Raw genomic sequence first — 12,998 nt, forward strand, 5'->3', positions numbered from 1 at the left:
TAAGGAATATAAGTATTTTAATATTTTATATATAAAACATTAAAAATAAAATTCCCATAAATTCTATAGTTTATAGATAACATGACTATAGGACAAGAAAATAAAATATCAAGCATTCATTATTGAAGATAAGGTGGAAAATCGCAACAAAAATAGGTGATTGCTAGCCAAAGAGTTCCCATATCAGGCAAATTTTATTTTTTTCATGAATGGGATCCTAATTGCCATCCTAACAAGTTATTGATTTGTTCCTTTAGATAGGTTAGATTAATGGAGCTTTGCATGATATGACTTAGAGATGTTATCACCAATCAAACTGAATTTGAATTGAATATCAATTGCTTCAATAAATAACAAATAGCAAGGCATTATAATTTAATTCAAATTCGATTAATACTAATATAAATGAGTGAAGCTATATCAAGACACATTAGAATCATATATATATATATATATATATGAAATATGTTTTTTTCATTACTTGTATAAACGATTTCTAATTTCAAGAGGTTTAATATTCATGTTTAAGAAATAGAGATGAAGATGGATCTGAAATGTAAAAATAAATTAAATAATTTCACCAAATATCCAGACTGACATATCATAAATTATCTTTAATTATATCTAGAACAGTTACTAAGAAAAAACATGGTTTATTCAACCATTCTTTCTTGATAAATCTTGAACAATCGTACTTGAGATCTCAAGTTTGTTTATAAAAATGGGATTTAATTATAGCACTACGAATGATTCCTTTTATATATATATATATATATATAGACATGAGCACATTTTCAAGATATGGTGCCTTGACTTTTGAAACCCGGATCTGAACCTTCCAATAAGACGAAACATTTTGTTTTCCAAACGAAATCCATTATACACGAAAGAGTGAGAACATTCTTGCGTCATTGTGGAATACGAAAGCTATGTAATTTTCTTTTCAATGTTTAATATTGTAGTTTAAAATGTTTTTAAAATATTTTTTTTTATTTTTTATTTTAATATATAAAAATTATTGAAAAATATTTTTAAAAAATTTTAATTCAATAATTTTCAGATAAAAAATTAAAAAAAAATAAAAACTACCACAATAACAAACAAGTAATTTTACACTTTTTCAAAGCTTACACATTAATCAACATTAAACCTTATTTGTTATTTTTAATATTGATTTCTAGATTGTTAAATTTTAATGGTAAAATAAATATAGTTTGATATAATAAACTAGATACTCAATCTTGTGAAAATGATATTCTTATTCTTATTTAGTATTTTACTCGACGGTACGTCATAGTCCTGTGCGAGGAACCAGAGCTAGCGTGTTCACGGTTCTGTTACCATGCACATTAATGATTTTGTTTTGTTCGTTTTGCATGCAAAGCTGATGGTAATTTTTTAATTACATCCATTTTTTATTTATTATTTTTTATAAATATATTTAACTGACAATATTTTTATCTTACAGGATACAGTTCTTGAACGTGAACCAAGCCCAATGAAGCTTAATATGAAAATGCATGTGCAAAGTGATGAATGTCAAAAAAAAATGTAGTAATTCATAGGTAGCTGAGCTCAATATTTTGTGGTATGTTGGTTTTCAACTAGTTTTTTTCTTAAGTTATTATTTACTTGAACTTAATGAATTTATTTTTTCTTTCTAGGAAACATATAAGAGTTGGTTGAAGGAGAGATATGGTGATGATCCTTCAACCTACCCGAGCATCGATCCAGATTTGTGATTGGAGGTAGAATTGTTCAATAGACCTAATAGAAATCAAGCATACGAACTCTCTCACACTATGACTAAGAACTTGCAAACTCGCAATTAGTCCCAAGAACTCAAACTTTAGAGCTTGAGGTGATGTTAGACTCGTGTATATGATCGGACGACTCTTCTCAATAAAAAATATAAACGACCCATAGCAGATCATGAAAACTCCACTGAGTGTGAATAGAAATGAGATCACATATGGGTAGTATATTTGCACCTCCTAATTGGTCCAACAATCCCGACAACTACTAGCATCCTCCTCCTCCTCCTCCAACATCACCTCTATTTTAGTTTTATTGTATTTGAATGTACAAATATTTAAATTTATAATAAATATTTAATTTTTATATTATTTTAATATATTTTTTTAAAAAATATTTTTTAAATAATTAAAGATGGTATTACCGACAGATGAACTGTGTCAGAATATTCCAAAGAGTTGGAAAAGAATTACAATAAATGCTATTGCTACTGTTAACTCACTAACAAAATAAGTCCATTGATATATTCCAAAGAATAGAATTACAGCAAATATTATTGCTACTATTAATACACCGATAGAATAAATCTGTCGATATATTTTAGAGAGTTGAAAAAGAATTACTGCAAATATCACTGTAACTAATAACTCACCGATGGAATTATTGATATTTTATCGATGATATGTAATTTTACCAATAAAATTAAATAATATTTTTCTATCGGTGATATGTTAAATTGTACTGAGAGAATTACTGATAAAATGAAATGATTAATTTTTTTGTAAAGTCATCGGTAAGTCTATTATTGGTAAATTTATTAACGATAGACTTACCGACAAACCAAAAATTACTAGTGAGTATTTTTTGACAGACATTTCCATTCACCATATCATTGATAAAATAATCACAGATAGACTATTAGTATAAATACTGATATAATTTTTTGTTGGTAAAACTGTTAAATTTAATAGCAATTCTTGGCTATTTTACATTAGTCGATCTAAGTAAATATTGTTTGAAATTAATATCACGAATAATCATCATAACTAGACATATAACACAATTTATATAATTTAATTTTCTTGGCACATGTAATATTCAATTATATATCTTATAATTTTTTCTAATATAGAATACATTTCTTAAAATTATTTATAAGTGAATAAATGTTAATATTTATTATATTAAATGAATTATTTTTAAATTTGAATAACTTTGATACCTTATAATTAAATAGGTTGGTTTGATTGGAAGGCATATAAAATAGATTTGACTGCACCTAAAATAAAAATTGGAGGCTTGATAGGTTTCTTTAATGCCTTTAAGACTTCTCAAAATATGCAGAACGAACCGGAGGCAGACACTAGACAGAATATATTAGGTGTAATTCTGAATATGAGCAAAGCACATGATAAAATTGAATGGCTTAATTAAACTATGGCAAAGCTGAGTTTTTGTGGACTTTACATAGATGTCACTAGTTTACAAATCCACATTGCACCGCGGCAAGGGAAAAAAAATTAAATATAAAAAAATATCTAAATTATAACGAATTATTTAATATTATTGTTAAATTTGATATTATACTTCATTCTTAAAAAAAAAAATTTTAGTTCCATCAACTTGGTTAATTCAAAAAATGATAAAATTAACCGATTAAAAAAACATAATTAAGTTCATCTAAAATTAATTATAATATTAAAATAGAATTGTACACAAACTTATCCATGTTATTTTATAAAAATCATGTAATATAACAGGAATACAGTTTAAACGTCCAATTGCATGTGAACAAAATCTGAATATGAACAAGGATTGGAGGAATACATCCAAGAAAGGGAAAATTAGCTAAGCTTCCAAAAGTGAAGTGTTGAAATATATGGATAATTAAAGCATAAATGCATGTTGGCTAAAAATAACGTACGAAGTTTCATGCCTCGGTTAGTGGCCGAAGCAATTTCCCAATTTGATAATGGAGATGACGAAGGAACTCCAAGTTCACGAGATGATGACTCAAAGTTCACGAGCCTATACATATGCACAAAAAGACGGCCAATAATTCCCCTCACAGCAATCCTTTCTTTCGACGAGTCTAAATCATATAATTCAATGGTTGCCGAGTCATAATTTCGGCCTATTTTTCTAGTTTCAGTAATGTAATTTTCTCTCTTGGAATATGTAGCTTTTATGTATCCGTCGGCATACGAGAAGCCAGATCACAAGGTATATGAAAAAAGGGACATTTCGTCCTATTTGTGATTTTCAAGTGCTAATAATTAGAGGTTGAATTCTACATATGATATGTTGAATTACATGAGAGATTAACTTCTCTTTACAGCTAGCTAATTAAAGGTTGAATTCTACATATGATCATAAGATTCCAGCCCCCTTTATAAAACTAAGTTGATCAATGAATGAATGGTCGAACATAGAAAAGATTAATTAACCAATACATTAGACTAATACTAATATGTTACCTGAAATCAACAAAATCCATGATTTTAAACCTAGCTAAGGTTGTGATTGATGGATTTTTTTATACAATGGTGTGATTAAGAGAGCGTATTTTACAAATAATTAATTCTTTATGTTATTTTTCTCCTTATAGCTTTACTCGAAATGGATGGCGTATTGATCACAAATCTGAATTAATTTCATTAAATCCTGCTTAATTTCTAAGGTGAGATTAAACACGACCTCAGGAAAGACATTTTTTCCATCTTCTGGCTTGCTGCTGTGCTGCATTATTGGTAGTTGGACACTGTCATTCCATGCGCCCAGCCCCAATTGATCAAATTTACCGTAATCATCCAAGGGAGAAGGCAAAACCATGGGCGTATTGGATGTTTCCTTCTTACAGTTTCTGCCATGTACGTGATGCATTGGAGCTCCATGGGTTGTGTAATCCCTGCTTCCCTTATCTTTTCAAGACGGAGAAGGCAGGAGGAGAATAAAAAAAGATGTGGCCGTCAAGTGAGGTCATCTTTTGTCTTCTAAGACATAGGGTAGTTCTAATTCCTTACGTTAAAAAAAATGCCTCCCTGTCTCTCTCTCTCCCCCCTTGCTTAAAGGGAAAAGAAACAGAATATTAAGAAAATAAAATGGAAGCTAGCTTGAAGTTTGCAGCCATGGTTGAGTGGAGATGCTGAGGACAGAGCAAAACTCTAGCCCGTGAACGTGCATGTGGCCATAAAAGAGTTGTTATAATCAGTGCCCTTGTAGACCCCCTGACATGTCTCTTTTTGGCTTTTACATGGAAAAAAAAGTCTTATCGGTCGCTTTAGGTAGGCATTGCTGTTTTGTTAAGTGTTGTTGGAAGTGCTTTTGAATTGAAAAAAAAACATTAACTTTCTTATTAAATTTTTTTTTGTCTGGTTAATATATGAAGACAGGATATAAATGATAGATATAAAATAGATAAAAGCATGTATAATTAAAAAAATAAATATAAATTTTATCTATGCTGTCATTTCTTTCTTATAATTTGATAAAGACTTGGAAATATCAAGTGGTAATCAAATCAGGAGTAAAAAAAAAAACCTTCAAATCAGGACAACGAGATTTAAAATAGCTCGCTTTAATTTGCCTTTGCTGTCATTTCTTTCTTATAACTTGGAAAGATAATCTATGAAGAATGTGCTCGCACACAAACACAAGTGGACGAGTCACATGCAACAAACTTTGACGCTTGGCATAGGATCACTCTGTTGCCCAACCAAAATTCACAGAGAGGAAAAGAAGATTATCAATTAAAGGGGAAAAAGATAGAAAAAGGATGGATAATTTTGAAACGTATAATTTTCAGAAGATTCGGAATAATCTTTGCTTTTGAGCGCAACATACAGATTAATGAGCCTTGGACTCCCCCCCTATATAAACCCTACCATCATTTATTATTTGGCATTCTCAAGAGCTCTCTCTCTCTCTCTCTCTCTCCTCTCTCTGTGTGTGTCCTACACTGAGCCACTTCTATGGTAAACATGAGAGGGTTTACCTTTAGAAGCCTCGCGTTCATGCTCTTCGTTGTTTTTCTAGTTTGGTCTGCAAGTTTTGATACCTGCATTGCTAGGAGAGGCAAGCATTGGAGGCAAAGCAGATCAAACCCGGCTTCTCTGGCCAAGAAGAAAGGGAAAATCCATGGCAACAGCCATCACCAACACCATACTGGAGTACCAAAACCAAAAGCTCCTAAACATAAAGCTCCAGCATTACCCCCTCCTGCACCGAAAGAAAAGGCACCAAAACCAAGTCCACCACAGAAAGGTTCCACCACCTTTAATGTGCTTGATTTTGGGGCCAAGGGTAATGGCAAGAGCGACGATACAAAGGTATTAAGTTGCTTGTTACATAATATTAATTTGGTACAACACAGGTTTCAATTTTATCTTAATATATATATATATATATATATAGAAATTTCGCAGAGTAACAAGGGCATGGAAAATTAAGGGGCAACAATATGGAATCTCTTTTTAGTCTACGAAATATCACCTTCATATGCCCACATTCCACGTGTTTAGTCCACGAAACATGATTTGGCAGTGTAAAAATGTTCATGCGTTTCAGGGAGACTATTAACAACAATTTCTAACACATTTGAGATATTTGAGAGTGTTTAATAGTGTAATAACAATTAATTTTTTAAAAAGTTTTAATAAAAAATGAATAAGTATATTAAAATAAAAAAACACCAAAAAAAAATATCTCCATGATTCCAAGAGTACATTACAGCTGCATTCAATAGAGTTTTTTTTCTTTGGTTCATACAAGTCCAAAGGTCAATTAAATTTTCAAAATTACATAACAGGACTAATTCTCTCCTTACCAGCCATGACTCGTGAGATATTTGCTCCACACTCCACAGTTCTTGCAGCCATGCTGTGCACCAAATTGATTTCACCAAAATTACAGAATTACACATTGAAACAGCTCCAAAACACCGACAAATAATACAAAGGAAAAGACAGCAGAACCACCCCAAGGTGGGGTCCATTCCTTAAAAATGAACAAATATTGCATACAGTTACTATACAGTTGGTTGACATGGTGTTACGGTGCTACGCAGGCATTCCAAGCTGCATGGGCAGCAGCTTGTAAAGTGGCAGCATCAACGTTGATTGTTCCAGCAGAACATGCATTCCTCGTGGGACCTATTTCTTTCTCTGGTCCGTACTGCCAAGCAAACATTGTATTTCAAGTAAGTATCAAATACAGAATTTGTGTGCAGAGAAAACGACAGCAATTCATGTTAATGAATGATGATACGATGATTTTTTTTTCTCAGTTGGATGGCACAATTATTGCCCCATCAAACGCCAATGCCTGGGGTAGAGGTCTCTTGCAGTGGCTTGAATTCACCAAGCTTGTCGGAATCACAATTCAGGGAAAAGGCACCATTGATGGGAGTGGCTCAGTTTGGTGGCAAGACTACCCATTTGAAGATCCTATAGACAGTGAATCGGAACTCATTATTCCACTGAACAACACAGTACAACAACACCCACCAATGCCGGTAATTGGCTTCAATTTGTACCTTCCACTGCAATTATTATCTGCAGTATACATCTGAAACTGATCGTGCCTCTTTTCTGAATTGTGTTGTAGATAAGAAACGAGCTCAACGGGAAAATGCCAAGCATCAAGCCCACAGTATGGACTTCATGAAGATTTCTATCGCAATTCATGAGCACGCACTTTATAACATGATTGACAAGCTTTCTTTTTGCAGGCACTAAGATTTTATGGAAGTTTCAATGTGACAGTCACAGGCATAACAATTCAAAACAGCCCACAATGCCACCTCAAGTTTGACAACTGCGTAGGAGTTGTTGTGCATGATATGAGAGTCTCATCTCCCGGAGACAGTCCAAATACAGATGGAATCCACCTACAGAACTCCAAAGACGTGTTAATTCATAGCACATATCTTGCTTGCGGTAATTACATTGATTGAAGATAAATAATATTGTCATATCATATATTTAACTAGACAATGTGGGGCTGTAGGGTGAACTTGACAAACAAACACAGGAACTGAAGAGTCAAATAGAAGGTTTAGAGGCTCAGCCACTACAAAAGGAATTATTTAACACTTGATGGTACTGTTGAAATCAGAGACAAAAGAAAGCCACATAATTTAGATAACTGGGATAGGATTCTGATTAAAAATTGGTACCACCTTATCCTTTCCGTGAACTTCTCATACAGACATTCAACGGCCACAGTTTATTTGACACATGGCAACCAACAGCCTCCACACTTTCGAGTATTTTGGCTGCAATTCATTTGACACACATCATACCCTAAATCATTATCAGTCCAATATAGGATTAGGTTTGCCCCCAAAGGCACAAGAGCACACCTTCTGTTGCACGCTCCCAATTTTTCTTGACTTTATCAATGATCAGAACTTCTGCTTCCATCCTTTTTATACTACTCTACTTTCTAGAAAATCCTCACAACATATAGCATAATGTACCAGAAATGACAGCAATAGTACGAGATGACAACACCTCAAATATAGGTAAACGATTTGGAATCCAAGTAGGCAATGGAGTTTCGATCTCAAAGACAGTTAATTTGAACTAGATAGCAGACCTAAGAGGTCCCTATGTCATAATCATTACAAAATGAAATGTTTAAATGTCATGCAGGAGATGACTGTGTTTCTATACAAACTGGATGCTCAAATGTATACATACACAATGTTAATTGCGGACCGGGACATGGAATCAGCATCGGAGGTCTGGGAAAAGATAATACAAAAGCCTGTGTCTCAAATATCACTGTACGAGATGTTGTTATGCATGGCACAATGACAGGTGTCAGAGTCAAGACATGGCAGGTATTCTTAATATCTGCAATGCCATATTATTCAAAATTTGCTAACTGCAACCAGAAATCTATTTGATTTGTAGGGGTTTTACAAACCAAAACACATTTTAAGCCACACAGACTGATAGTACATTATATAATTAACAAAGATATCAATCAAAATGAAGCTTTCAGCTTCGAAAGGTCCACGATATTTTAAATATTCTTGCACACACCCTTGTCTATTAAAAGCTTCAGAATGAGAAGCTTCTGAGACACCTTCTCTCTTTTAGAAACTAGAATGAACATTCTCGCTGAAACTTAAAAATCAGAAAGAGTTTCTTTCAACATCTAAACATAATGTTCTGTCTTTTCGTATACATGATATTACCAAGTTCATTGGTTCAAGCAACTGCTGGAGCCATTTTGTATTTAGCTTACAAGGTTTCCGTAAACTAGATTGCAGTATTTCCAATTTAACCAAGTTGCTCAAGGTGTGACTCACATGCAATTTCAACTATAACATCTGCAGGGTGGATCAGGCTCTGTACAGGGAGTGCTGTTCTCAAACATTCAAGTCTCTGAGGTTCAACTTCCAATTGTGATTGATCAATTCTATTGCGACAAAAGAAAATGCAAAAACCAAACGACAGCAGTAGCTCTATCAGGAATCACCTATGAAAACATAAGAGGGACATACACAGTAAAACCTGTACACTTTGCCTGCAGTGATGCCCTACCATGCATGGATGTCAGTCTAACTACCATAGAGTTAAAGCCACTACAAAAACAGTATCACCTCTACGATCCGTTCTGCTGGCAGACTTTTGGAGAGTTGAAAACTCCTACCATGCCTCCAATTAGTTGCCTACAGATTGGCAAGCCATCAGGCAACCATCCTCAGAGAGATTATGATGCATGTTGATCTCAACCAGTCAACCATTGGTGTATTGAATTGTGTGGTTGGTATGATTTCCCAACCCCTGTCACGCCATTAGCTTATTAGGTAAAGTTATATTTACTCAATTGAGTTTTTAAGGAATCCTCCTTTAGCAATTAGCAGAATTATTTTGTGTGAGAGTGTATACAAGCATTTACTATAGTAAGATATTAGAGTGTGAGGATGTCTGGTTTGCTACTATATATAATGGATTGTTTTGCACTGTAAAATTTGGTGCTTCATTAATATATGTTTAATAAATAAGATTAATATATGTTTAATAAATAAAATATTCAATGGATATTCAAATTTTCAAGGTGACTGTATACAAAGGACTTTGATCATTGGAATAGCTTGACGAGGATCATTCACAAACAAAGCTTGTAGCTCTTCTTCCCTTCCTAAACGCTCTCCTTCTCAATTTTCTCTAACTTCCTAAATCAGTAAGTACTTACTCAATTTCAGGCTTATTAGTTCTCTTGAAAGTTAAAACCCCACAACACAAACTAAAGGTTTTACTTCTGTGGGTTCAGCTTGCACTAAAGCCCTAAAATTGCTATATAAATTACTAAAACAATCCCTCTCAATAAAGGAATCAATATAGCCATCTCCCAGACACCTCATCAAATAATAAAAGTACAAATGGTCTAATTTACTGTAATATCAGTTTCCAGGCCTGTCCATATTTGAAACCCCAGGCAAACCTGAATCTGTTATTTCCTTATTAAAGAATTACAGCTTCTCTGGAATTCGAATCTCAAACCTCACTAAACAAGCCCAAAATTAATTCTGCACAGTCCTGGAAAAAAAAAAAAAACTCTTTCTTGCAGAGAAACTTGAAACACCTACAGCACAGTTCCTACTATTAATTTCTTAAAAGATTTAATTCAATCTGATAATAAGGTTGCTGCTGCTATAAAAAGCATTCCTTCTATTCTTAATATTAACCAAAGAAAATAATAAAGTGGGGGCACCTAAGATCACCTTTCTGCGCGATGATGGAAAGCCTGAATGGGGTATTATAAGAGTGAATAATTACTAGCCTGGAACATAAATCTTAACAATTTCAAAAACCCATGGAAGAAGGAAAGACAGATGGGATTTAATCCTTCCAAGTAGCAATTGTGATGATAACTAAATCCAAATGGAAAGGGAAGTTGATGCATGTCAATATTGCAACCTGGGACTCACTCAACAAACTAAAGTAGATTTGGTCGCCCTAATTTAAGGTAGCGTAGGTAAAACCTAATCTAGTGGTCAACTAAGAATTTCTATGGTCCATGGATTTTGATTATGTGAAGAGAAGATCTAATGTCGCCCTTAAACATCCTTTCCAAGAAAGGTTGCCATTCTTGGTTCCTATGCTTCAGGGCTAACTACAAAAGCATTTTATTACTAACAGGCTAAGCTCGAGAAATCAGTACAAAGAAAACAACAGGACAGCGAATTCATTCGATGCATCCTGATACCACTCAAGGGTCATCAGAATATCCATTGTATATCAATCATAAAGTGTTTGTAATTCATTTAAGTTGACTTCGGTCAAAACTTAACACTAAACCTACGAACAAGTCACAAAATTCAAAAAGGAGGTGTCAACAGGTTTCTGCATTTAAGTTGAAACATATAAAAAACTTAACAAGTGAAGTCAAGTATAAGGGTGAGTGATGAAGCAATTTAGATGATTACACAAACATACAGAAGTTACAAGCAAAGCACAAGAAATCAAGGCACAACTAGCTAAAGGCAGATAGTGAGTCCGTCTTTTAAATAATTCGTACTAACTGTTCCCATTAATCCAAAACAAAGCCAGAAACTAAAATGTAATGTAGCTTTGAACCCGAATGGATCTCATGGTTTTAGAAATTATACCTAAACAAGATCTGCTAAAATCCTCCTGCTTTGCAACTGGCAGCATCTGCTTGCTAAACCCAAGGTTTGTCTTTGTTCTGCCATAACTTCTGATTTCCTCCTTTGAAACCTCACTCCAGTATCCATTTCTCTTAAACCCTTGCGAATAATCCTTGAAACCCTCTCTCTCGTGAAGCCCCAATTTTCTTCTACTCAAAAACCCTTCCTTCTCTATCTTTCGACGCTAATAACAAGTGGGCAGTGGACAGAAACCCTAAAGACCTTACCTATCAACACTTCTGGCAACATCCTTGCCCTTCATTTCTCTTCTCAATGCAGTCCGTTGGATCAAGAAAAGAGGGCACGCTGACACACTATTGTGTCAGGCAGTATTGGAAGCGAGTGGCGTGGGTTATAATTTTGGCGTAGGATCCCTGGGTGGTCTCGTCTAGCATGGTTTGCAAAAGACTTCTCTTCTTGTGGCAGAACTCAGAAGAGGGAGAGAGTAGACACAGCGTACTGAATGCGAGAGGACAAGAAGAAGGGCTTCGGGCCATTATTTTGGGCCTAGAGGGATTCAAGCCTTTGGTTTAGGGCTTTTAGCGTCCTTGATTTTTGGGTAAGCACGCGATTTGCTTTTGGGCCTACAATGATTCAGGCCTTAGTTATTTACTTGGTCCTTGTATTTTATTTTAAATAATTATTCTAGTATCAAAAAGTAAATCAACAATCCTTACTTAAAAAAAAAAACTCCTTGATCAACGTTGACAGTCTTTATTTTAATAGTTTTTATCCCCAAAATACTTCTCCTCTCTATTTCTTTTTATTTTAAAAAAAGCAATATAAATTAAAAACAAGCATGAAATTGATAAAAAGGAAAGAGTTATTAACATATTATAATTTCCCTTTCTTGCTCCCCCCCCCCCCCTTCTCATGAATTATAACACTTGAAATCTCTGTCAAAACCCTTCTTTACTTCTAGAATTTTGATTTAAGATTCCCTGCTTGTCTTTTATTGATTAAATGATCTATTTACATGTATAATTGTTCACGAAAACCCTTCTCCATTTGTGGTTACAATATATTATATATTATTTGGATTCAAAAGTTTATTGATGTTGAAAATGACCCGTAATGGAACACTCATGAATTATATTTTAAAAGATAAGAATTTCAAAAAACAAAAAAATTATCAAATCATATAAGTATTTAATTCTGAATGGTGAAATTTAATTGATCAAATCTTGAATTTACATAAACATAGATGATTGTTAATTTTAGAAACTCGTGAAATTAATTAAGGTATATACAAACTAGTTCAAATACTCATATTAAAAAAATAAAAATAGTGTTAAAAAATAATATAAATTATATTATAAAACATTACCTAATAGTTTAAATTATTGGATTGAAATAATTTTTTGACATGATATCAGTGTCTTAATAATCAAATAGTCACAAGTTCAAATCTTATCATTTTTATTTATTTGATAAAAAAAATATATAAGTTTCAAACTTTCACTTTAAAAATATATTAAAAAATACAAATATATAAGTTTCAAATTTAAAAGACTTTCACTTTAAAAATATATTAAAAAATAATATAAATTATATTTTATAACCCATCTATCTAATAATT

General features: G+C 33.1%; 1 protein-coding gene across 2 annotated transcripts; it reads left to right on the forward strand.

Moving 5' to 3' along the window:
• Positions 1 to 5,382: 5,382 nt before the first annotated feature.
• On the forward strand, positions 5,383 to 9,754 carry LOC105132361 (Pectin lyase-like superfamily protein). Of its 2 annotated transcripts, XM_011035821.1 has the most exons (7): positions 5,386 to 6,083; positions 6,821 to 6,952; positions 7,040 to 7,267; positions 7,360 to 7,404; positions 7,484 to 7,691; positions 8,409 to 8,599; positions 9,101 to 9,754. In XM_011035821.1, exons 1-7 carry the CDS (start codon positions 5,727 to 5,729, stop codon positions 9,491 to 9,493), a joined length of 1,554 nt encoding a protein of 517 aa, XP_011034123.1. In that variant the 5' UTR covers positions 5,386 to 5,726; the 3' UTR covers positions 9,494 to 9,754. The 2 variants fall into 2 exon arrangements, with proteins under 2 accessions (XP_011034122.1, XP_011034123.1); XM_011035820.1 differs by having other exon boundaries at positions 5,383 to 6,083; positions 6,821 to 7,267.
• Positions 9,755 to 12,998: the final 3,244 nt, after the last annotated feature.

The sequence above is a fragment of the Populus euphratica genome, unplaced genomic scaffold (assembly GCF_000495115.2).
Source record: "Populus euphratica unplaced genomic scaffold, PopEup_1.0 scaffold85.1, whole genome shotgun sequence".
NCBI lineage: Eukaryota > Viridiplantae > Streptophyta > Magnoliopsida > Malpighiales > Salicaceae > Populus > Populus euphratica.